This window comes from Neofelis nebulosa, chromosome 7 (genome assembly GCF_028018385.1).
Source record: "Neofelis nebulosa isolate mNeoNeb1 chromosome 7, mNeoNeb1.pri, whole genome shotgun sequence".
NCBI classification, from domain to species: Eukaryota; Metazoa; Chordata; class Mammalia; order Carnivora; family Felidae; genus Neofelis; species Neofelis nebulosa.
The window spans coordinates 74,735,035-74,759,855 of record NC_080788.1 but is presented as its reverse complement, the minus strand read 5'-3'; the positions used below and the strand labels follow the sequence as shown (position 1 = coordinate 74,759,855).

Below are 24,821 nucleotides of genomic sequence, written 5' to 3'. Positions count from 1 at the left end.
GGGAGGTCCCCCACAATCTTGCTAACTCTTCAATCCCAACTATGAGTTGGGGATGCTTCCTCCTGGGCCCAAGACTCACCCAAGCTCAGGAAAGTGGACTCTGAGCTCTGTGCATCCTGATCATTAATGCGGTATGTATGCAAAGGGTTCCCAATCCTTGGGTGAGCCCTGTTCGGACTCTGTGCCATGTCCTGTTTGGGAGGCAAAGGCCAGAGGTCAAAATACAGCTTGACATCAACATGTCATACATTTCACTGGACCTCAGTTTCCTCCTTAGTGAAATGGAACAACAGTCCCTCCTAGCTCACTCCGGGACTATGGTAACATTTCATGGAGAAGGAGATAAGAGGTGTATAGGGCTAGACAAATGCCTAAGAACGTTCCTCTTAGCCTATCTTCAAGGACCACTTATCTGTGTCTATCCATATCAAAATGCCAAGCCTGGGTTTCATGACAGCATGTTACAAGCTACCATAAAACTCTTGAAATCAAATCAAATAAATTTCCTCTAAACAGAGATTGTATGTTGGGGGGGATGTAACACGTTGTTAGAAACCTTGATTTCCCAGCTGGTCAAGTTGGTCAACACATGGATTGGGGCACCTGGGTGGCTCAGTTGGTTAGGCATCTGACTTTGGCTCAGATCATGATCTCATGATTTGTGAGTTTGAGTCTTGCATCGGGTGAGCTCCAGCTCAAGGTACTTCATGTTCCATGCTGACAGTGCAGAGCCTTCGTGGGATTCTCTCTCTCCTCCCTCCCCTCTCTCTGCCCCTCTCAGGATTCTCTCTCTCTCCCTCTCTCTCTGCCTCTCGCTCACTCACACCCCCTCTCAAAAATACATACATACATACATACATGTTAAAAACAAAACAAAGCAAAAACAAAAACAAACCCAAAAAACCCCACATGGATTAAGAGTAGAATGGGCCCAATCCTGGGATGGAAGAAAGGAGGCAGGGAGCAGCACATGTTTCTTCTGTCAACCACAGTGTCTGCCCTGGAGACATGAAGGGACAGTGAGGGCAAGGATGAGCTCACAGCTGTGCTGGTGAAGGGCCTTGCCCAGGGACACCCAGTAGATGCAAAGACAGAGGCAAGAGGAATTTCTGGGTGGTGGGAAGTTCTGGACAGATGGAGAGGCCTGGGCTGGGTGCCCCTGGCAAGACTTGTGCCCTTCCAGGCCTGGATTTGCAATTCTTTAGTGACAGGGGTCAGACTCAATGCTTCAGAAAAGCTCTGGGGCAGGGAAAGGAGGTCTGTGGAAAGTGCTTGCTTAGTTATTTCCTTCCCCACCAGATGCCGACAAGTCTGCCTACCTCATGGGGCTGAACTCAGCTGACCTGCTCAAGGGGCTGTGCCACCCTCGGGTGAAAGTGGGCAATGAGTACGTCACCAAGGGGCAGAGCGTCCAGCAGGTGTACTATTCCATTGGGGCGCTGGCCAAGGCAGTGTACGAGAAGATGTTCAACTGGATGGTGACACGGATCAATGCCACCCTGGAGACCAAGCAGCCACGCCAATACTTCATAGGGGTCCTGGACATCGCCGGCTTCGAGATCTTCGATGTGAGTTGGGGGAGCCTGGGTGTGGGGGGAACAGTAACTCACTCATTCGCACCTGTGACCATCATGGCCAGGAGTGGGAAAGGCGGTGGGGCTCAGCGGTGATAAACACATCATCTTGTCTTCCAGTGGGGGCTCCCTCTCCCTGGCCTGACAGAGGAGGGGTCCGGCCACACTCCTAACTGGGCTGGGGCATAGGCCTGGGCTGACCCCACTGTCCTCTCAGACCTCTGCCTGCCTGACCCGCTCCACCCCTGCCCCCCCGCAGTTCAACAGCTTTGAGCAGCTGTGCATCAACTTCACCAACGAGAAGCTGCAGCAGTTCTTCAACCACCACATGTTCGTGCTGGAGCAGGAGGAGTACAAGAAGGAAGGCATCGAGTGGGAGTTCATCGACTTTGGCATGGACCTGCAGGCCTGCATCGACCTCATCGAGAAGGTGCTGCCTCCATCTTGCCACTTGTGTGTGTCACCTTCCCCTGTCATCCCAGACAGAGTGGCAGTACTGTCCCTTCTACAACCAGGATACTGGAGTCCCCAGAATCCCAAGCCTCTCTCAGACCCAGCTTCTACCCACTGTAAAGTCATGGGCATATAGAGGATGAGCCCTTTTCTTCTCTCCCCAGGACCTAAGAACTTGTCTTGCATGGTGGTCACCTCCCAGAGTCCTAAGAAGGAGATTTAGTGAGGAGAGGACTCTTGGTCTTTCTGACTTCCATGAGAAGCATCATTCATGGAAAGATCCTAGGCTGAAACTGGAGACATTTGGTTTTCCCTCCTCTTCCTGATAGCAGAGAATAAGCCTGTTTCAGCCCCTTTTGTCTATAGACTCAGAAGAGACAAGGATGTGAGGTGTGAGGCTCCCAGTGCTGGCTTGTTCTCAGTGTGCCTTTGCACTTTGTTGATACAGACCAGAGCTTGGAATAACTACCCTCACCCAGCCAGCCATTGCCCTTCAGAAAATGCAAGCTTACCAGAAGCTTTGGGTGGTTATCCAGGGTGCTGCTCTTCCAGAAGCCTCAGAATTGCCTGAAATTATATGGGAAAGAGAAACAGAAGAGAGAGAGAGAGAGAGAGAGAGAGAGAGAGAGAGAGAGAGAGAATGAACATGCCTTTTTCCAGGGAGACATCTTTAGTTTAATCAAATTCTCATTACAATTCCTGCCCCAAGAAAAGTCAAGAATTACCATCCTTTTTGAAGAGCAGGATGTTGTACAGAACCTGGATCCCTCTAACCATCCCTTGAAGAACTGTTACCCGTCATATAGACAGGGTTCTGGCCTGTCCCTTAGTCTGGCACCTCTGACACATACATACTCCTTGCCCTGGGGCAAGGAGTCTTACAAGAAGAAGGGACTTGCTGCAAGGCCTTGGGACCTTGCAGGACAACTGGGAGCACAGGGCTCTTTGTTAGGTCCACTGGGGCAAAAAGAGGTTATGTAGGCCAGAATAGAATTGGATTTAGGTTGATTCCAAGAATATTAGGTTCCTATACTGTGACAGAAGGTGCTAGCACAGAGTTTCTGTAGCCTGCCCGCTATACTGGGCTGTAGTCTTTCCTCTGGTAGGGTGTGGGACTCTGGAATCTTGGGAGTGCATGCAATGATGCTCTCTCTGCTTCCTCCCCTTGCTCTCAGCCCATGGGCATCATGTCTATCCTGGAGGAGGAGTGCATGTTTCCCAAAGCCACTGACATGACCTTCAAGGCCAAGCTGTATGACAACCACCTGGGCAAGTCCAACAATTTCCAGAAGCCACGCAATGTCAAGGGGAAGCAGGAAGCTCACTTCTCCCTGATCCACTATGCTGGCACTGTGGACTACAACATCCTGGGCTGGCTGGAGAAGAACAAAGACCCACTCAACGAGACAGTGGTGGGCTTGTACCAGAAGTCCTCCCTCAAGCTCATGGCCACACTCTTCTCCTCATATGCTTCTGCTGATGTTGGTAAGAGGGCAGCCCCTGTATTGGGCCAGAGCAATTCTTAAGTCGTGAGGGGCCAGGGTCTCACTGCTTCAAACCATGTGACCATAGAGGCAGAAGGGAGCCTGCTTTCCAGTCACAGGATGGGGGTCAGGAGATACCACAGGCATCCATCTGTACCTGATCTCTGAAAGTGCCATTTTCCACTTTGTGCTATGGATATTGGTGTACATGTCATGTGTCTCCTCAAGACTGTGAGCAACTGGAGGTCAGTGAGGGTGTCATGCATCCCTGCACCAGGCCCAGCATAGAGTCATGCCTGTAGGAGGATCACTGAACATCTGGTAGAACAAGTGAGTGTCCCGTTCAGAGAAGGAAAAGAGAGGGTGTGGACTGGAATGAGGAGGATGAACTATGAGAAGGAAGGTAGACCATGGAAAGATGTAAGCATGAAGGACGGAGTTAGAAAGTGGGAGAAAAGCACTGGTATTATTTCAGCATATACCATGTAGCAAGCAAACTTATCTAATCTTCATCACATCTTTTAGAGGCAGTTACCATTCTCCTCCTGGAAAACCTAAGACATGGAGAATCACTTTGTGAAGTCACATGGCTAGTGAGGGGCAGAACCCTGCCCCTGCCAAAGGGTTCCTCCACTTTCAGGCTCTGGCTTCTCATCTCTTTTCTTGTTATTAGGGGACAGCAGCAAAGGCAAAGGAGGGAAGAAAAAAGGCTCATCCTTTCAGACAGTGTCAGCCCTCCACCGGGTAAGAAGGACACAGAGATGCCAAGAGGCCCATGGTGGGCAGGCCCAGCCCTTTGGCTGTCACCCTAACCTGATGCTCTGAGTTTGGGAATGAAAGAAGTTAGAGTTATGTGGTCATTTTGGGCATGGGAGTTCTACACAAGCCTGAATTCACATCATAAATTATATGTCAACTCTCTGTCCCTTGGAGAGTTCTGGAGACAAGCTGTCAGGGGCTCGGGGACCAAAAAGATGGTTCTTGTGGCTTCTGAGTCCCCACTCTCATCCACCCCCAGGAGAATCTGAATAAGCTTATGACCAACCTGAGGACCACCCACCCTCACTTTGTGCGCTGCATCATCCCCAATGAAAGGAAGGCTCCGGGTGAGCAATGTGTAAGGGTCTAATCTAGAGAGGGTACCTGGCATCCACTTGCCTTGAGGTTGACCCTTTCTCCTCTTTTCCTGCTGCAGGGGTGATGGACAATCCCCTGGTCATGCACCAGCTGCGCTGTAACGGTGTGCTGGAGGGTATCCGCATCTGCAGGAAGGGCTTCCCCAACCGCATCCTCTATGGAGATTTCCGGCAGAGGTGGATACAGGGTGCCCTGGAGCTGAGGAAACAGGGGGAAACTGGGAAGACCTGGTGGGGAGGGGAGTCCACAGGTGGCCCTGAATGCTGTGGGCAGAGCAGGTCAGCACAGAACGTGGGTGACTTGGGGCACCTCCCTCTCCAGGTATCGCATCCTGAACCCAACGGCCATCCCTGAGGGCCAATTCATTGACAGCAGGAAAGGGGCAGAGAAGCTGCTGGGTTCCCTGGACATTGACCACAACCAGTACAAGTTCGGCCACACCAAGGTGTGTCTAAAGCCCCACAGCATGGAGTTGCAGGACGCCCAGCCATGTTAAGCGGAGCAGCTAGGAGTTTAGAAGGCAGGCCTCTGAATCCTGGCTTCCTGAATCAACCCAAGGGCTGGAACCCAGGCTTCCTTTCTGTCTTCTTTTTCATATTTCACTCTGAGGTCTAGGATATATGGGTGATGGATCCCCCAGGAGCTCAGTCAGCACCTCCCACCTACTTCCTCCACCCTAGCTACCCTTCTCTGAGGCTGTGGCTCTCTTGCCCACAGGTGTTCTTCAAGGCGGGGCTGCTGGGTCTGCTGGAAGAGATGCGGGATGAGAGGCTGAGCCGCATCATCACCCGCATCCAAGCACAAGCCCGGGGCCAGCTCATGCGCATTGAGTTCAAGAAGATCATGGAACGCAGGTGAGGTGAAGGAAAGGGAAAGGCTCTCCCAGAGATATAAGAGGCAAACAAGCAGTGCTAATTGGTGTGGGTTAGATGACCTGAGTTCAAATTCTGGCTTCACCACTCACTAGCTGGCTTGAGCAAGTGACTTTACCACTCTGGGTCTCATTTTGAATTCTTTGAAAAAAAAAAAAAAGAAAATTCTTCATAAGCAAATGCAAATTAAGCTTCAATGAGATACCATTTAAAAACACTAGATTGACAAAAATCAAGAAGTCTGTAAATTAGTGCAACCTCCCTGAAAAAACAATGTATTATCTCTTAAAGATGGACTATTGTGGGGCACTTGGGTGGCTCAGTTGGTTAAGTGTCTGGCTGTTGATTTCAGCTCAGGTTATGATCTCAGTTTCGTGGATTCAAGCCCCACATCATGCTCTGCGCTGACCACGCAGAGTCTGCCTGGGATTCTCCCTCTGTCTCTGCCCTTCTCCCCCACCCCCTGCTCACACTCTCTCTGTCTATCTCAAAATAAATAAATAAACATTTAAAAATATTAAAAAAAAAACAAATATAAAGATTGGCAATTGTAAGGGCACATGGCTGGCTCAGTTGCTAGAGCATGCGGCTCTTGATCTCGGGGTTGTGAGTTTGAGTCCTGTGTTGGGTATAGCATCACTTAAAAAAAAAAAAAGATGGATTATTGCATACCTTCCAATTCCACTTCTAAGTGCATTCCCACAGAAACTCCTGCACATGTACAACATGAGACAAAAAAAGAATATAGCATCATTGACGAGCAGCAAAGATTTGGAAACAACTCCAATTTTCATCCCCGGGGGAATGGGTAAATAGTAGAATAGTTGTTCAGTGGAATATTATAAAGCAATGAAAGGAGGGACTTACAACTACATGGTACAATGTGTATGAACCTCAAAAGCATATTGTTGAGTGAACAAAAGCAAGTCACAGAAGGATACATACAGTGTAATGCAATTTTTATAAAACTCAGAGATAACAAAAAAACAGTAACATATTGTTTAAAGACACATACGCATTGAGTTAAAGTATGTTTTGAGAAAGTAAGGAAATGAAAAACACAAGATTCAGGATAGTGGCTACTTCTGGTGGGGGGACCAGGAAAGAGGATGGAGAGAAGCACACAGGTTGAATCAACACTGATAATGGCTCTAGTTGTTGTTTGAACAATTGATAGGTTCATGGTTCGTGATTTTATTTCATGCTTCATAATTTACATATATGCTATAGATATTCTTACCTGTGAAATACAAGTTTTAACATATTTGCAGTTCTTATGGGATTAAAAACACTGAACTTAGTAGACATTCTGAGTGGCATAGCTTTCGTTACTACTAGTGCCCCAGAAGGGAAGATATAAACTGTCCTCTGGTTGAATTGTTCAATTAATAAATATTTATCGAGTAACTCCATGATCAGTGAGGTAATGTTGGAGTGGGGTTGTATATCAAGGCGCAAGACAGGGCTCCAGCCTTCTGGTGCCTACAAACTTGCTTAGATGGGCTGGGAGCCAACTTCAGTCGGTCCCATGTTTGGGAAGTGCTCTTTCTGAATGCTCTTTCCCACCTCCATGTTTCCTTCCCAGGGATGCCCTATTGGTAATCCAGTGGAACATTCGGGCCTTCATGGGGGTCAAGAACTGGCCCTGGATGAAGCTCTACTTCAAGATCAAGCCATTGCTGAAGAGCGCAGAGACAGAGAAGGAGATGGCCACCATGAAGGAGGAGTTTGGGCGCATCAAAGAGGCGCTGGAGAAGTCAGAGGCTCGCCGCAAGGAGCTGGAGGAGAAGATGGTGTCCCTGCTGCAGGAGAAGAATGACCTCCAGCTCCAAGTGCAGGCGGTAAAGCCACGCAATTATCTCTTCATGCCTCCCCCTTTATTCCCCTGGATTATAGCCCATCTCATCCCCAGGGACTGAGGTCCTGTGTCTCTTCCCTCTTTAATCACCAGTTCTGCTCTCCTTCCTCATCTCCCAGGAACAAGATAACCTCAATGATGCAGAGGAGCGCTGTGACCAGCTGATCAAGAACAAGATCCAGCTGGAGGCCAAGGTGAAGGAGATGACAGAGAGGCTGGAGGATGAGGAGGAGATGAATGCAGAGCTCACTGCCAAGAAGCGCAAGCTGGAAGATGAGTGCTCTGAGCTCAAGAAGGACATTGATGACCTGGAGCTGACGCTGGCCAAGGTGGAGAAGGAGAAGCATGCAACAGAGAACAAGGTGAGGGCAGCTCCTTCTGGCTCCAGCCCAGGTCTCCTCAGGATTCCCAAACCACAAGGTGGTCCTGGTCCTTGGCATTGGACATCCCCATAGACATCTCCAGGCTGGTGACCTCTGACCCTGAATGGGTTGGGGTTCTTGGTTGGCAGGTGAAGAACCTGACAGAGGAGATGGCTGGACTAGATGAAATCATCGCCAAGCTGACCAAGGAAAAGAAGGCTCTGCAGGAGGCCCACCAGCAAGCCCTAGATGACCTTCAGGCTGAGGAGGACAAGGCCAACACACTGACTAAGTCTAAGGTCAAACTGGAGCAGCAGGTGGATGATGTGAGTAGTAAGAGCCATGCTCTGTCTCTCTCAGGTCAGGATTTTGCAGGCAACATCAATGGCCAAGGAGTTCCTGGTACTTAGAGCTAACCTCTATGACCCCTGAAGCCTCTTTGCCCTCTGCAATTCCTCACTAGACTAGGACTCAGAATTTTTTGTGCTTGCAGGGATTTCTCTGCTAGTTTGACCTCCAATCCCGCTGGACTTTGACTTTAGAAGAGAGCAGAAGAGCATGTACTGTGGATCTCATGTTTTCTATACCTTGTTTATTTTCTTCTCTCCACCAGCTGGAGGGATCCCTGGAGCAGGAGAAGAAGGTTCGTATGGACCTGGAGCGAGCAAAGCGGAAGCTGGAGGGTGACCTGAAGCTGACCCAGGAAAGCATCATGGACCTGGAGAATGACAAGCAGCAGCTTGAAGAAAAACTCAAGAAGTAGGAGCCTGGGGTGTCCCAGAGGGGCAAATGGAGGTGTCTGGCCTGAGGGTTAGAGCACAGGATGCCACAACCTCACTGGCCATGACTGTCCCGGGCACAGTGTGAATGAGGAAGTCAAACAGCACTCCCTCATTCACCCTCTGCACCAGTGGGGAGGGGACTTGTCCTAGCATGCCAGGCAAGAGAAGAGAATGGGCACAGAGGACGGAAGACCACCTGTCACCCCTCCCTTCTCCTCCAGGAAGGAGTTTGACATTAATCAGCAGAACAGTAAGATTGAGGATGAGCAGGCACTGGCCCTTCAGCTGCAGAAGAAACTGAAGGAAAACCAGGTGAAGTTCTTCCTGGTGCAGCCAAATGCGGAGCTCAGTGGTGAGGCAGCTGAGGCTGCAAGAGCTCTGTAGGGTTCCAGACAGCATCTACAACTCCAGGCGGCCTTGGAGACACCATGCCCCCTGACTTGGCACTTGGGAACACCAGCCTTCCCCCATTAGAGCAATGAGTCTTATTTCAGCAGGGCTATTTTGGGAGGCAAACAAGCCTACTAAAAGGGCTCTCTTGATGAGCTGTGCCCTGTCTCATGGGTTTTTTTCCTCCAGCACAAATAACAGGGTTCAAGTCTCCTCTTGCTCTTCTTCTGGTACTTCTTCCCTCTACATGGAGGTGAGGAGGGCCTTCATGGAGCACCTTCCTATGGAGTGCTCTGACCATACTCTTCCCAGGTACTGACCCTATGGTATTCAGTCAACTCCTACAACCCTGAGCAATTCACTTCCCCCTGCTGAATCTCAGATTCTCTTCTCACCTGTGAAATGAGATAATAGCACCTGCCTTACAGAAGGCCAGAGGAGATAATGTTTATAAAACCACTTAGCTAGCAGTCAGCCTGCCACTAGCTAGAAGGTGTTCTTTTATTTTCTCCATGGCCTTCTCATCCCTCTGCAGGAGGAGATTAAATTAACAGCCATAGCCACCCTTACTTTTAGTGCACCCTGAATTTTAACGTGCTTTTAGTCCTGTGTTTGTCAGAAGAGCCCTGGAAGCAAGGCAGACAGGTACTGCGATCCCATTTTATAGCTACAGAAACTGCATGGCCAGGTCTGGACATAGTGGCCACAAAGACAGCAGGCACTCAACTATTACAGGCAAGGCCTTATCCTCTGATTTTCTGGTCACACTGTGGCTATTGGAGAGCATTGAACTCCCCTCAGCATTCGGGGCCCGTGGTCCAGGCTACAAGTGATACATGAACACAATTCCACTCATTTGGGGAGCTGCTCAGGGGCTAGCCTGCCTTCAGTGATAATTTACCCTTCCATTTTCTTGGATGCCCCTCTCAGTTATAGCCAGAATATTAGGACATTCTCCAGGTTCTTCTATTTGGGTCTAGGCAAACTCTTTGGCCCTTAGACCCAGAACAACAGTGCTATTATCCTCACCAGGTCTTGGCTGTAGGCTGAGGCCCTCCTTCTTCCGGCCCAAGCTCTTGCACATAGTCCTACCTTCCTCATCTTGAGAGCAGAGGCATGGTGGCCCTCTCTCTCCTGCTCCCAGGGCCCACCCACAGACATTCCATTAACACTGTCCTCAACCACAGATTCAGGGATTCCACTGATTGATACTCCCTTTTGCTCCTGGCTGGTCAGGGAACAGATCAAAATGAAAGATGGGACATTCTCCCAATTTAGTCAAGGCCAAGGAAAAAGCCAGAAAAATGAGGTAGGGGCATGATGATGAAAAGGCCAACTTTCTAGCACTCACCTGGCCTGGAAGGGAACAACAAAAGTAGAACCCACCCTAGACATAAATAAGGCAACCCCTGGAGAGTGAGGAGTATAGTTGACTGGACTTCGTGGTGAACCTGGAAGATTACAAACATTAAAAAAAAATTTTTTAATGTTTATTTTTGAGAGAGAGAGAAAAAGAGAGAGAGAGAGAGAGAGAGAGAGAAAGCGTAAGTGGGAGAAAGGCAGAGAGAGAGGGAGACACAGAATCGGAAGCAGGCTCCAGGCTCCAGAGCTGTCAGCGCAGAGTCCGATGTGGGGCTTTAACTCACGAACCGTGAGATTATGACCTGAGCTGAGGTCAGACGCTCAACTGACTGAGCCACCCAGGGGCCCGGATTATAAACATTTTGATTGTTTTAAGGCATATTATTGCAACTGTTTGTAAGATACAAGCACCAGCTTTCCTGCCTTATGTTTAGCAGAGCAGAGTCTAGTGAATCTGTGGAATCTTTGAGATTCAGGATCTCACAGGAGCTCCAAATCCCCATCTGAACACAGATTCTCTGGATTCAGGGCTGCAGATTCTCAGACTGAGTCTAAATGTCTCTAGGAAGTGCTTTGAGGATTCAGCTTCAACCAAATTGATATTGATGGTCTGTGCATCACAGAATGTCTAGCAGCACCCCTGGCCTCTACCCACTAGATGGCAAGTCATGACAAGCAAAAATGTCTACACACATTGCTAACTATCCCCCATGGCACAAAACTTTCCCTAGTTGAGAACCATTGCTCTGGAGAGACCTGCATGTTCTAGAGCCCTGGGGTGGGGTCTGCAGGCGGTGGGTCTGAGCTTTCTGTGTCCCGGCCCAGGCTCGCATCGAGGAGCTGGAGGAGGAGCTGGAGGCCGAGCGCACCGCCAGGGCCAAGGTGGAGAAGCTGCGCTCAGACCTGTCCCGGGAGCTGGAGGAGATCAGCGAGCGGCTGGAAGAGGCCGGCGGGGCCACGTCCGTGCAGATCGAGATGAACAAGAAGCGCGAGGCCGAGTTCCAGAAGATGAGGCGGGACCTGGAGGAGGCCACGCTGCAGCACGAGGCCACGGCGGCGGCCCTGCGCAAGAAGCACGCCGACAGCGTGGCCGAGCTGGGCGAGCAGATCGACAACCTGCAGCGTGTGAAGCAGAAGCTGGAGAAGGAGAAGAGTGAGTTCAAGCTGGAGCTGGATGATGTCACCTCCAACATGGAGCAGATCATCAAGGCCAAGGTGGGCTGCCCTCTCACCCTTCTTGCCCCCTTCTCTGTCTCAGTGGCCTTCCTTCCACTGTCTCTGCCCTGTCTTCTTATCGTCACCCCTTCATCACCTCTTGGTCTCTGTCTTGCTCTCTCCCTCACCCTCCCTCCCTCTGCCCACAGCTCTTCACCATCTCTCCTCTAGTTCATGTACCCTTTTCAGACTGTTCCTGTCAGCAACTCTCTTTTTCACCCCACTGATCCCTGTGCTCTCCCCACCTTGGCCTTCCCATCCTTTCTCTGGTCCACCCAGCCCCTTTCCATGACAAGTTGTCCCTTACTGCCTGAAGGCAAACCTGGAGAAGGTGTCCCGGACACTGGAGGACCAGGCCAATGAGTACCGTGCAAAGCTGGAAGAGACCCAACGCTCCCTCAATGACCTCACCACCCAGCGAGCTAAGCTGCAGACTGAAAATGGTGGGTGCCCCTCACCAGCCCTGCGCCTTCCTGAGGGTCAGGTACCAGTTGCCCCCTTCCGTAGCCCACAAATTCGTCCCTCTTATTCCCACCTCCAGGGGAGCTGTCTCGGCAGCTGGATGAGAAGGAGGCACTGATCTCCCAGCTGACCCGAGGCAAGCTCTCCTATACCCAGCAGCTGGAGGACCTCAAGAGGCAGCTGGAGGAGGAGGGCAAGGTGAGGCGCAGCTAGGGACAGTGAGACAGGCTTGATGGCAATGCTGGACAATTAACATCAAGACCAGGATTAGGGGTCTAGAGACTGGAGAGAATCCTCTGTGGTGGAAAGAGCCCCAATCTAGCTTCCTCTACACTCCAGCTAAGCCACACCTCAACATCATCGAATGCTTCTTTCCTCATTTGTAAGGGGGTGGGGTGGGCAAACTGGGAGGCTACTCCAAGATGTTGAGATTCCACACCAGCCCTCACTCTAATTGAGGCTGGGCTTGTTTGAAGTCCATAGATATGAAAAGGATCTAGAGAATGATGGTGGTGGGGCATTCCCTCCTCCCTTCCTTGGATGAGCCTGTCAGTGCCCACCTCTCCCCAGGCAAAGAACGCCCTGGCCCATGCACTGCAGTCAGCCCGACATGACTGTGACCTGCTGCGGGAGCAGTATGAGGAGGAGACGGAGGCCAAGGCTGAGTTGCAGCGCGTCCTGTCCAAGGCCAACTCAGAGGTGGCCCAATGGAGGACCAAGTACGAGACAGATGCCATCCAGAGGACTGAAGAGCTTGAAGAGGCCAAGTGAGTTCGGGGCAGTCCCCCACCCAATTCCAAGAGAGGAAGGAGCAAGACAGGCAGAGTGGGCATGGGAAGGAGATCTGAGGAGGGTGGAAGAAGCATGGGGGCTAACAGAGATGATTGAAAGGGAGCCTGGATCTTGTGTTCTGAGTGAACCTGGCTGGCCCTGACTCACTTCCTGTGACGCATGAGCTTTTGGCTCGGGTTATACCTGACGCTCACGTATAAGACGAGCAAAAAGCTTGTTGGTCAGAGGAGCTTCCATCGATCAGCCTGGTATGGGGAGGGGTGGGGGTTGTCACCCAGAGGTCACTGCATGTAGGGAAGACATTCTGTCCTAGGCACTCGCAGGCTTAGGTTGCTCGAGGCTAGGGACGCAGGGCCTAAAGGGCTGTTCAGGGTCCCAAGGTATTGTGGGGAGGAGGATTGGGTCACCCTGGTCTGGGGAGGAGGTGGTTCCAAGGTACCACTGTTCCCAGGTAGAATCACACACACACACACACACACACACACACACACACACACACACTAACTGCCCCGGGCAGGAAGAAGCTGGCCCAGCGGCTGCAGGATGCCGAGGAGGCCGTGGAGGCCGTCAACGCCAAGTGCTCATCCCTGGAGAAGACCAAGCACCGGCTGCAGAATGAGATCGAGGACCTGATGGTGGATGTGGAGCGCTCCAATGCAGCCGCCGCAGCCCTGGACAAGAAGCAGAGGAATTTCGACAAGGTGGGCCCGAGCTGGGGGCCGCAGCCAGGGACGGAGCAGGGAGGCCAACGTCACCGTGAAGACTGGGACCTCCTCTTTGAGGGCAGGGGAGGAGGCTGAGCCCAGCCCAGGGACCTGGGCAGGCCCTGGAGCGGGGCTGGGGCGGGGCTGGGGGCCACGCAGTGAGCCAGGTCCCCGCAGATCCTGGCCGAGTGGAAGCAGAAGTATGAGGAGTCGCAGTCAGAGCTGGAGTCCTCGCAGAAGGAGGCGCGCTCCCTCAGCACAGAGCTCTTCAAGCTCAAGAATGCCTACGAGGAGTCCCTGGAGCACCTGGAGACCTTCAAGCGGGAGAACAAGAACCTTCAGGGTGCGCTGAGGCCTGAGAGACCACGGAGGGGCGGGGGAGGGGGAGACAGGGAGGGCCACACTGGGCAGGGAAAACTCAGGCTTTGGGCTTTCTGGCCCTCTGACCCCTAGAGGAGATCTCTGACCTGACTGAGCAGCTGGGAGAAGGAGGGAAGAATGCACATGAGCTGGAGAAGGTCCGCAAGCAGCTAGAAGTGGAGAAGTTGGAGCTGCAGTCGGCCCTGGAGGAGGCAGAAGTGAGAGGCTGTCTCTGCCCATACCCCTACCTCATACCCTCTCCTACCTACCCTGTCTTGTTTCTGACTCCCCACTCTCCTTCACCTGGGGGTGGCGCTGACCCCAAGACAAAATTTATTAGCTCCTTTTTTAGTCTACCTACTATCTGGTACCCATGACTACCTCCAAAGCCAAGGTCTGCACCAAGAAAATCATCCCATTCTGATTATAAGTCATAAGGTTACGTTTCCTATCATGTTTATAAAGTGGTTATCATAATAACCCCTCAGACATTAAGTGGGCTTCAGAGTCAAACAGATCTGAATGTGAGATTTGGCTTCAGAACCTCCACTGTGTCATTGGGCCAGTTTCTTAACCTCTCTGTACCTTCTTTACTTATCTCTAATGGAATTAATTGTACATACCTAATAAGATTTTATGCGTTATTACTAAGATTAAATGAGGTAACAAACTTAAGCACTTAATATATATTTGCTATTATTACTATTCATTTTTAAGAACCTAGGGAAAGTCCTGAGTTAGGGGGTTTCTAACATTTTTCACTGAAGGGTAAGTGACCCAGGAAACAAAGATAAAGTTTGGAATATGTGGTCATAAAAATCTCCCACTTTTCTTTTTACATTTATTTATTTTTGAGAGACAGAGAGAGACAGAGCGTGAGCAAGGGAGGGGCAAAGAGACAGAATCAGAAGCAGGCTCCAGGCTCTAAGCTGTCAGCACAGAGCCCGACCCGGGGCTCGAACCCACAAACCATAAGATCATGACCTGAGCTGAAGTCGGACACTTAACCGACTGAGCCACCCAGGCACCCCGAAAAATCTCCCACTTTTCTATGATGTTTAGAGGGTCAGGATTACGCAGTGTTGGTACTAGAGTGTTTTGGCGATTGCCAGGGTCAAACCCTTTCCTTGACAGAGGAAACCCAGAGCATCCTGCACTTCCTCTGCCAGGGCACCCTGGTGGTCTGGGATGCAGGTCTCACCAGCATCTTTTCCCAGGCCTTCCTCTCCAGAGGCCATAGTCCTGGCTGATACCCTGCATACTTTTGGCCTCCCTCCCCACCTTGCCCTGTGCCCTGACTGTCTGACTTGGACCCTCTCTCCCCACCCTCTTCCAGGCCTCCCTGGAGCATGAGGAGGGCAAGATCCTCCGGGCCCAGCTGGAGTTCAACCAGATCAAGGCAGAGATCGAGAGGAAGCTGGCAGAGAAGGACGAGGAGATGGAGCAGGCCAAGCGCAACCACCTGCGGGTGGTGGACTCACTGCAGACCTCCCTGGATGCAGAGACTCGCAGCCGCAACGAGGCCCTGCGGGTGAAGAAGAAGATGGAGGGCGACCTCAATGAGATGGAGATCCAGCTGAGCCAGGCCAACAGGACAGCCTCAGAGGCCCAGAAGCACCTGAAGATTGCCCAGGCCCATCTGAAGGTAAAAGAGGTTGGGACGCTCAGAAGGGAGGTGCCCACAGGTATGATGAGGGCCCTGGGCTGACGCATATGAGAAAGTGGGAGCCACCCACCTCCTGGACTTGGAGGCTTGAGGAAAGAAAAGTGACCAGATCCTAAGCATGTCCTGGACATGTCTAGGCCAGCTTCCAGGCCTAGAGAATAGATGAGGGGATGTGCCCCTTTGCCCTCTACTGGACCGAGGGTTTGAACATGGCATAGGGTGTGTCAGACCCCAAATAGGAAGCCTTGATGGGATGGGTGCAGGTCTCTCACATGCTTTCCCCCGCAGGACACCCAGATCCAGCTGGACGATGCGGTCCGTGCCAACGACGACCTGAAGGAGAACATCGCCATCGTGGAGCGGCGTAACAACCTGCTGCAGGCTGAGCTGGAGGAGCTGCGGGCTGTGGTGGAGCAGACGGAGCGGTCTCGGAAGCTGGCGGAGCAGGAGCTGATCGAGACCAGCGAGCGGGTGCAGCTGCTGCACTCCCAGGTGAGGAGGTCAGGGGCCGTGTGGACAAACCTGCTGAGTGGCAAAGGCTGGGACACCACAGAAGCTTCTGAACCAGATGCTCTGAATGAGTATGTCCAACCAGAATGGCAAATTGCTTCATCTGTTGGGCCATCTCTCATCTGTCAGTCATGGCTGTCGGAATCACTACCTTGAGAAGAGGGCCGAAACTTAAAAGCTAATGGGGTCGTGATTGGTTGGCGAGATCCACCAAAGTCACAAATCTGGGAGTGGTGAAATGCGTGCTGTTATCTGACATCCCTGATCTGGAGGACAGCCCCCAGATTGCTCTGTAGAGGGAGATGTGGGGCATTTAACGAAGTACAAGTGCATCTACTTGTAAGCCAAATTCTCAACGGAACACCATTTTTCTGCAGTCCCATACACAGTGACGTCAGCTCTTCTCTGCAATGAGTTTTCGTGTCCATCTTACTGCAGGGTCCTGTGGGCCTTTTTGCTGTAATCTAGTATGTGTGGGAATGATATCATCCACTGACTCCACCCCCTCTTCATTACTCTACTATATTCTTTCTGCAACTGTAATCATTTCCAGGATATTGTCCTGGTAGAAAGTTGTTCCCATTTTCCCTGCAATATTTTCATGCTCCTGAATAGACACATTACGAAAGATGTCAGGAGAAGAATTGCAGACCTTTCGCTGCTTGAAGTCTTTCTTCAGAGCTGAGTAATTTTAGATAAACCTCAAGAACATATCCGTTTTCATAAGAAAAGGGAAAGCTGATACAAAACATGGAATACACAATAACAAAGGATACAAGGAATAAATAAAAACAAGACTTTAAAAAAAATGACTGGTTTTAATTTTCTGTGGATACAGGTGTAGAATCAAATAACAAAGTATCTACTTGATAGTTTTCTCTACGTGTATCTAGAACACCAGCCTCATCAACCAAAAGAAAAAGATGGAGTCAGACCTGTCCCAGCTTCATACTGAAGTGGAGGAGGCCGTGCAGGAGTGCAGGAACGCCGAGGAGAAGGCCAAGAAGGCCATCACAGATGTGAGTGACTGCTCCCCTTCCTGCCCCCGCTAAAGACATGGGGCCCTGGGTCCAGGCCAGGCCACTGTGCCGTGGCAAGTTGACTCTGTAGCTGCGTGAGTCTGAGGGCCTCGGGAAACAAACGCCACGATGGGAAAAAGGTGATCCTCAAGGGACAAGAGGCCCCGGGCCTCTGTTCTTTTACATGTGTCTCCCGTCCCCAGGCTGCCATGATGGCAGAGGAGCTGAAGAAGGAGCAGGACACCAGCGCCCACCTGGAGCGCATGAAGAAGAACATGGAGCAGACCATCAAGGACCTGCAGCACAGGCTGGATGAGGCCGAGCAGATCGCCCTCAAGGGCGGCAAGAAGCAGCTGCAGAAGCTGGAGGCCCGGGTGCGGGAGCTGGAGAATGAGCTGGAGGCCGAGCAGAAGCGCAACGCGGAGTCGGTCAAGGGCATGAGGAAGAGTGAGCGTCGCATCAAGGAGCTGACCTACCAGGTGTGGGCGTGGGAGCTGCTCTAGGGGCAGTTGAGAGCGAATGTGAAAGTGCTTCTCTAGTCCCACCTCCCAACCCACACAGGCCCCACGCACATGCACTTTCCAGGAATGCCACCCGACCCCCCGGAACCCATGTCTTGAGAAGCTATCTTTAGATTAATTTTCTTTCACATTCCCTGGAGTCAATTTGTCTTGAGTCCATGATTTTTCCTAGTGAATGCAGAACCTACCTCTACTTCCTGAAAATCTTTTAACCAGCAATTTCCTCAGGATTTTTTTTTAATAACCTAAAGTGCTACCATTAAGGCTTTAGCACAGTCCAAGGAACGCTTCTACTGGCCTGAAAGGGAGGGACATAGTGTAGCACTTTAGGGATAAAAGTCAGAGTTGGGAAAAGACTCAGATCTTCCAAGGAGTTTCTGGAACAACAGATAGAAGGCCTTAGATAAAGAAGATCCCAAAATGTTCTAAGACCTGCATCTGCATAGCTCAGAGCTTTTGCCCTTGACCTGTTGTTTTCACAGTGTGCCTGGGAAGGAAGGACAGAGAAATGGGGTATTGATTCATTTAGTTGGATATGAGAGGCACAAGAAAGAGACACAGCTATAGAACTGCAGATGTACTGCAATCCTAAGGGCAAGTGGTATCCTAGCACATGCAATGATGTGGAGATAGGAATGATCAGGTGACAGTGATCCTGTACAGTGCCCAAATCTGACCCAGTACAATATATATATGATAGGTCAGAATGGTCTGGACTATGATAATACCCTTTGTTCTGGGTTCTTCATTAGTCCTCTCAGCTCACTCTAAAACCACTGGCCAGGAGCATCTACAGTGCTCCAGGTTGGAACTGACACAGCCCTGATGTCTCCATGTTATCAGATGAAAGAATTCTATTTGGTTCTGGGCCCCTTCCCCCACTTCCAACTTTAGCGCTACAGCCTTCTTTGCCTTTTAGATCTGGACTGAGGACCTTGCTGTGGCCCTTTGACCTATAAGTAGCAACAGAGGTAGAATCCCCCACCCCCTCATTGACCTGGCCCATGGGAGGGAGAGGCAACTAAGGCCTAGGGAGGAAAGTGATGTATTGAGGGAGGGAACAATGATTCCACTTGCTCCTCCTCTCAATTGGCTTCTCCCATCCATCCACCCCCAGACGGAGGAGGACAAGAAGAACCTGCTGCGGCTACAGGACCTGGTGGACAAGCTGCAACTGAAGGTCAAAGCCTACAAGCGCCAGGCAGAGGAGGCAGTGAGTTCATTGTTTTCTCCACTCTCTGTCAACATACCTCTCATGTGTGAGAATTGACAGGTGTCCGCCTCAGCATGGGGACTGGACGTTCCATGTGCTCTGGGTGCTCAGAGCTATGTCAGGCACCCTGAGCAAACAAAAGCAATGCTTTTGGGTCAAATAGACCCAGGACCTGCCTACAAACTGCTTATAATCCATACACCAGTAGGCCCAAGAGAAAGCAGTGCCACTGCTAAGCAGGCCAGGGGGCCAGACAGTGCTGAAGGCTGGAAGGTGGCTATGGAATTGGGCCCAGAGAAGGACCTGACCATAGAGCAGTGGGGAGGACTCTGGGTGGGCAGCAAAGTGTGCAAATAAGGTGTTAATGCTCACATGTGTGCAGGAACCCTGCGGTTGGGAGCATCTATCAGAGTTCTGGTTGAGCAGGTGCAGTGAGGCTGGGTTCTGAAAGGAACCAGACCAGACAGTATCTAATGCATCTTGGGCAGTGGGTGGCCATGAAGGATTCTGAATTCTGGGCAAGTTGAAGAGGATGCCAAGCCAGGAGCAGGATATCCTCGGCAAAGCTGGTAGGGGAACATAGTTGGGGGTGAGAACACCAAGCCCCTAGCTCAGGGACAGGGAGTCCCTCAGATTGGGATGCTCAGTATTTCCAACCCCCGCTGCCTCTCACTTCATCCTTCCCCACCCTAACCCCCACCCCTGCAGGAGGAGCAGGCCAACACCAACCTGTCCAAGTTCCGCAAGGTGCAGCACGAGCTGGATGAAGCAGAGGAGCGGGCGGACATCGCCGAGTCCCAGGTCAACAAGCTGCGGGCCAAGAGCCGCGACATCGGCGCCAAGGTGGGTCCCTCCTCTGGGCCCCACTAGTCACCCCATGTCAACACACCCGCCAATATCAGTGCCCCTCAGAGTGGGCACTCCTTACCCTACAGTGTGACAGACCTGGGGGTCCCACAGCTCCCATGCCTGAGAATCCCCTTCCTACTCAGAGTGGCCCGTACAGATTGGCACCTCTGAAGAAAGCCCAGTTCTGCCCCCTAAACTACAAAGACCTGCACATGAGAACCAAGATCCCTGAGGCCAGAACCTCTCCCCCTAAAGGCATCCCCTTTAGGCCCCTAAAAGCCCTAGAGATTCTTCCCCACACCCTTCCTCCCTCTTGCCAGCTGCCCCCTCACACCTTTTATTCCTTTCTCAGCAAAAACTGCATGATGAGGAGTGACACTGCCTCTGGAACTTCATTCTTGCCAACCTGTAATAAAGATGAGTGCCAGACTCTGCCTGCTCCCTGTCCTTTCCACCACCAGCCTGGAGCTCTTAAAGTTCCTGAAAAGAGGGAGTCCCTGTCCCTGTGTCAGAGCTGTGGGAACCAAAGCATTCCACATCTACAGAGGAGGAAGCCAAGGCCCAGAGAAGTGAGGTGTCCTCCCTGAGTCCCAGTTCTGCTCAGTCAACCATACAAAGGAGGAGAGGGATAAATGTCAGAAGAGAAAACAAAGGCACCGGAGGGGTGAGCTAATTCTATGTGCTGGGAGACAGAATTTTAGTGTCAAAGCTGAAGCTACCCTCCACCTACCCCAGCTCTGAGGCTGCAGGGGTTACAGGTGTCCTGAGATACCCATTCCCTCCTAAATGAATTTCCCACTGACACTAGGGAGGCTCAGGGCTCGCTGGGGATGGAAGTTCATAAAAGGGTTGACACAGGCCCCTTATGAGTAACCCACAGGGTGCCCCCCACTCCCTATCATCCTCAGGCACAGTCAGCTGAGGCCCAGGTCTGACCTCAGCCTCTATGGTCAGCCCCTCATCATGAGGGGATCCCGAGACACTGGAGCCAGCTGCCACTGACCCTGAATCAACAGGCACTGTGGACCAAAGCTGGGCATTGCTCGTTTTAGTTTGGCCTTCCAAACAGGCACAGATGAGCACAGGTGTATGTACAGGTGCGCACCATAGATCACACTCCCACTCTCTCTGAGCTCTCACCAGGGACAGTCTGGCCCAGGTCATACAACTGCCCAGGGGACAGACAGGGCTGGCCCCTCTCCCATTCTGCTCCAAGCAAATGCCTGCCCCCTGCTGGGCTTTATGGGCTCAGGTTCTCCTGACCATCTTCTCATCCCTTTGCCTGGCACCCCATCTCCTGAACTGACCTGGCTAAGCCCCTCCTATGCTTCCTCTGAAGCCTTGATCCCAGCCCCCCCCCAAGGGTGGAGAATGGACTGTGCATGGAGCCCTGAGAATGTGGAGAAACCAGAAAAATACAAAATCTGATTGGTTCTAGCTCTGGAGAGGCTGCCAGTACTGGTGAGAAGCCAGGGAGGACATGAGGACAGGAAAATCAGAGGAGTCAGACCAAGAGAGACCCATGATTATCACTGAAGGGAGCAGAGCAGTTCTTCCAGAGTTCCAAGGTTCAGCCAGGGGTTGGGGTTGGGGGCTGCATCTGGAAGGAGCACCCCAGAGAAAAGGAGTTATTTCAGGGTGGGAGCAAACCAGTGTTAGAGGTAGAGCAAGCCACTGAGCTAGATCATGTGGGCTCTATAGGGCTATGCAGGGACATCCCAGCTGCGCTGGACTATCATGGGCCAGGCAGGGCTGATTCCTGGGCTGTGGCAGGGCCTGTTCTCCAAACCCCCTTAGCCAAACTCTCCCACAGCATTTATGTGGGCAGTCATGACTAGCCTGTCTCCTTCCCAGTCTGTGAGAGCTCAAGGACAGGCCCACCTGTCACTTCTGAATCCCTGGGGCCCGGCACAGGGCCTGCATACAGGAGATGCTCAGGAAATATTTGATGAGGCACTGGTAAGCTGGAAGACTGGACCCACTAGTGGAGGGAGCTGGAGATGAGGCTGGGCCATTTTTTTCCTGAGCTATAGGAGTTTAGTACAGTATCCAGATCACCCATACAGATAGGTGTTAGGCAAGCTGAGTTCTAGTCCCAGCTCTGTCACAAGTAAAGAGGTCGCTCCCTGTGACTAGGCTTGTTTTCTCTTTTGTGAAATGAAGTCATCAGACCAGCTGATGTCTAAGGGCTCTTCCAGAGCCAGCATTTTGGGAAGTTCTGCCCTCATCTGGTGCCGCAGGCTGACCTCGCTCCTGTGGCCTGTGGACCAAGTCCTTCCCACACCACAAGGGGGAGCTCTACACACACCCCAGGCAAGCACCTGGTCCCAAACCCACCAACGAACCTGGGTGTGCAGGTATGGCAGGTGGGCACTTACATGGGGAAGGCTTGTGCCTTCTCAGACACAGGACTCTGGGAACCCAGCCACCAGGCACACCGCAAAGGCCTGGCACACAGAGAATGTAGAGAGGAAGTTTTGTGTTGAAGGAAGTTTTCAGCACCTTCAGTGCAGCTGCCCTTCCTCACTGCTCGGACCTGGTTGCAGAAGAGGGACCATGACCCGCTCCAGGCAGCATTTCTATGAATACTCCCTGGCTTTCCTAATCTGCCTGATTTCTGGGGAAGAAAAAGACTCACCAGTAGGATTTGAATCTTTTAATTTGGGAATGACCAGCTTCCTCCTGCCCTCCCTCCCCAAAACACCTCCTTCCTGTTGGAGCTTCATCAGAGCACTGAGCCCCACAGACAAGTATCTGGTGACTTCTCAGGCCAGAATCCATCTCTGTAGGCCTGGCTGGGAGGTAGTAGGCTGTGGGCTAGTGAAACCAAAGGAAATGTGCACTGTTGCCTTTGTCTGGCTGGGCCTGGGAGCCAGGTAGCTCAGGGTCACTGCTGGTCATCTGTGAATATGGAGGCAGGCAGGGAAGGGCATATCAGGATGGGGTAGCTGGAGCAAAGGGTAGAGGGGGCATCTTCTCTCCCCAGAGCACGGACACTCACCCTGGGTGGTCCTGGGTGCCATCTCAGTCCGGTAGATCTTGAAGGCATCATAGGCAAAGACGGAAACCAGGATGATGCCAAAAACCTGTGGGAGTAGAATCAGGGATGGCACAATAAAGGCCATTGGCCACCATCTATTAGGCAGAAGGAGATGGGTGGTATGGGGCAAGGTGTGAGCCAGAGGCCTGGGCACTGGCTTGGGCTTGTGGGGAGGCACAGAGAGTGTGCAAACACCAGCCAGAGGTCCTTAGGGCCTGGGGATCTCTGTGGGGCTGGACTCACAAAAGCAGCAATGGCAGCTCCATCCCGGGAGGTCACAGCCGCAAAGGAGACCACCAGGAAGATGATGATGGCACTGACACAGCGGAGGAAGTCCTGGGGGGTCGGGGGTGCAGGGTCAAGGGAAGTCAGAGGGCAAGGGAACATCACCCTGAGGTTTTCCAGGCTGGTCAGCAGCTTGACCCTCAGACACTATGAATCCCTGAATGGAGATACCCCTGGACACAATATAAAGCACTTGAGAGAAAGAGAGAGAGAGACAGAGACCCCACTGCTAACCAGGGAAGGGATACAGGTGAATGCAAAGAGACCAGGACGAGAAGCCAGGCCCTGGGTGGCACAGGGCTGGGGCATGCCAGCCAGAAGGGCCAGGGCAGGGCTAGACCTGGACCTGGACCTTTGGTGAGTGGAAGAGCAACTCTAAGTGACCTGCATCCTTGTTGTCAGTGACAACAGTGAAATCAGGGTCAGGGCTGGGCCCCTTACTGACCCAGGAAAAGGAGAGAGGCTGGGAGGGAAAAGGAAAACTTAGGATTCAGAGAAGAAAGGGACCAGAATGAGGTAGGGGAGGCAGGGTCCCTCACCAGACACGGCCAGTTCAGCCGATCAAAGCGCTGATAGTACTGGGTGGCGTAGAGGAAGAGGAAAGCGAGTGTGATGAAGAACTCGAGCAGTGCTGCAGCCATGTAGGCGGAGATGGAGGCCGTGAAGCAGATGAAGATGATGAAGGTCAGGGCCTGTGGGACCAAATATGTGAAGCTTGCCAGGAAGGGGACACAGGCATGGCCAGATTTTTGCCTTCCCCTCCTGAGGAACTCCCCCAGGCTGGCCCCCACCACCCATCCTTGGAGGCCTCCCCATCTCTGGTACCGGGAGCCATACTCCAGGGCGTTTGCCCATTGAGGGAAGTCTCCAGCTTCCCACTTCCCCCTGCCCTGGATCCCAGCAACCCCAGCAGTGTGGCCCAGCTGCACTGCCCCAGGGAGCACCATTCTATGGAAACCACAAAAGAGGTGTCCTGCTAAAGCACAGGGTACAGGGTAAACTCCAGCCTCTGGAGTCATGCCCACAGCAGCCCTGCACCCCCAGAGGGACCCCCTATGCCATAATACTTTCCCCACTCCCAGATATCAGAAACTCCTCTAAACAAGGACCAAAACAAGGCCTTTGGTTCTATACCCAGAGACAAAGTTTAGAAGGCAGATGGACTTTAAGGGTCCCTGGGCTCTGGCAATGTAGGATGACATATATGCAATGGACTTAAGTTTACACTAAGGTCTTGCTAAGTGACAAGGGAAGATCCTTTCCTGAGAATAGATGTTCATGGGGAGCAGACAACAGATACAGTGGGACTGCAGAAAGTCTGCCCTTTTATGTCCGGTCTAACTTCAGTTCTTCCTGCTGCACCTAAACCTGCTGTAACTGCCTTCAGATGGAGAGGCAGCAAGAAGGCAGGGTAGGAGGTGAGGGCAGGGCAGCTGGGGAGAGCAGGGGTGTCTAGAAAGCCTGGGAAAGGAGGCGGCTGAGGAGTGAGCCCAGTGGGGGCCCTGGGACGGGGAGAGGGAGGAGTGGGATAACACTGGGAGAGATGGAGGCGCCAGGTTGGGGAGGTGGCTGTTACCAGCTCAGTTTCCAGCAAGATGCCTTTGAGGGAGGAGAGGAAGGTCTTGTCCACGGCGAAGCCCTGGAGCACTGCAGCTGCCCCCTCTTCGGGGGGCCGGTCCCGGCGATCCCGAGCACTGAGCATCTCTGTGGGGCCCACCAGGCACAGCCCCCACTGCCACCAGCCCGGGAAGGGAACTGGGAAGACGGAAACCTGGAGAGATGGGGAAGCAAACAGGAGCAGGGAGGCACTTGGAGAAACCTGAAAGAGAAGTGGGCAGGCTGGCTGTGGGGCCGCAGGGAGGCTTGCCCAGATGGGTCTTCTCCCAGCTGCCCAGAGTGCCCCTGCTGGGG

At 52.2% G+C, this 24,821-nt stretch overlaps 2 protein-coding genes across 4 annotated transcripts in view; one reads left to right on the top strand and one right to left on the bottom strand.

The window, feature by feature from the left end:
- The window catches only part of MYH6 (myosin heavy chain 6), a 25,545-nt gene extending 5,528 nt beyond the window's left edge, over positions 1 to 20,017 (top strand). The window contains exons 11-37 of the mRNA XM_058738535.1: positions 1,300 to 1,568; positions 1,834 to 2,004; positions 3,203 to 3,512; positions 4,185 to 4,255; positions 4,530 to 4,617; positions 4,707 to 4,824; positions 4,970 to 5,093; positions 5,366 to 5,502; positions 7,106 to 7,361; positions 7,498 to 7,740; positions 7,890 to 8,066; positions 8,354 to 8,499; positions 8,744 to 8,834; positions 11,100 to 11,489; positions 11,806 to 11,932; positions 12,031 to 12,149; positions 12,522 to 12,718; positions 13,261 to 13,444; positions 13,625 to 13,790; positions 13,901 to 14,025; positions 15,144 to 15,452; positions 15,762 to 15,965; positions 16,877 to 17,002; positions 17,206 to 17,481; positions 18,641 to 18,736; positions 19,445 to 19,579; positions 19,938 to 20,017. Coding sequence (XP_058594518.1) covers positions 1,300 to 1,568; positions 1,834 to 2,004; positions 3,203 to 3,512; positions 4,185 to 4,255; positions 4,530 to 4,617; positions 4,707 to 4,824; positions 4,970 to 5,093; positions 5,366 to 5,502; positions 7,106 to 7,361; positions 7,498 to 7,740; positions 7,890 to 8,066; positions 8,354 to 8,499; positions 8,744 to 8,834; positions 11,100 to 11,489; positions 11,806 to 11,932; positions 12,031 to 12,149; positions 12,522 to 12,718; positions 13,261 to 13,444; positions 13,625 to 13,790; positions 13,901 to 14,025; positions 15,144 to 15,452; positions 15,762 to 15,965; positions 16,877 to 17,002; positions 17,206 to 17,481; positions 18,641 to 18,736; positions 19,445 to 19,579; positions 19,938 to 19,961 — 4,679 coding nt within the window. The 3' untranslated portion in view covers positions 19,962 to 20,017. The remainder of the gene's footprint in view (positions 1 to 1,299; positions 1,569 to 1,833; positions 2,005 to 3,202; positions 3,513 to 4,184; positions 4,256 to 4,529; positions 4,618 to 4,706; positions 4,825 to 4,969; positions 5,094 to 5,365; positions 5,503 to 7,105; positions 7,362 to 7,497; positions 7,741 to 7,889; positions 8,067 to 8,353; positions 8,500 to 8,743; positions 8,835 to 11,099; positions 11,490 to 11,805; positions 11,933 to 12,030; positions 12,150 to 12,521; positions 12,719 to 13,260; positions 13,445 to 13,624; positions 13,791 to 13,900; positions 14,026 to 15,143; positions 15,453 to 15,761; positions 15,966 to 16,876; positions 17,003 to 17,205; positions 17,482 to 18,640; positions 18,737 to 19,444; positions 19,580 to 19,937) is intronic.
- On the bottom strand, positions 19,963 to 24,821 carry CMTM5 (CKLF like MARVEL transmembrane domain containing 5). Of its 3 annotated transcripts, none has more exons than XM_058738553.1 (5): positions 24,487 to 24,821; positions 23,450 to 23,602; positions 22,869 to 22,961; positions 22,587 to 22,671; positions 19,963 to 19,991 (listed from the first exon to the last, which is right to left on the bottom strand). In XM_058738553.1, the coding sequence occupies exons 1-5, from the start codon at positions 24,610 to 24,612 to the stop codon at positions 19,978 to 19,980; spliced, it is 471 nt and encodes a 156-aa protein (XP_058594536.1). In that variant the 5' UTR covers positions 24,613 to 24,821; the 3' UTR covers positions 19,963 to 19,977. The 3 variants fall into 3 exon arrangements, with proteins under 3 accessions (XP_058594536.1, XP_058594535.1, XP_058594537.1); XM_058738552.1 differs by lacking the exon at positions 19,963 to 19,991 and adding an exon at positions 22,227 to 22,486 and having other exon boundaries at positions 24,487 to 24,813; XM_058738554.1 differs by lacking the exons at positions 19,963 to 19,991; positions 22,869 to 22,961 and adding an exon at positions 22,227 to 22,486 and having other exon boundaries at positions 24,487 to 24,812.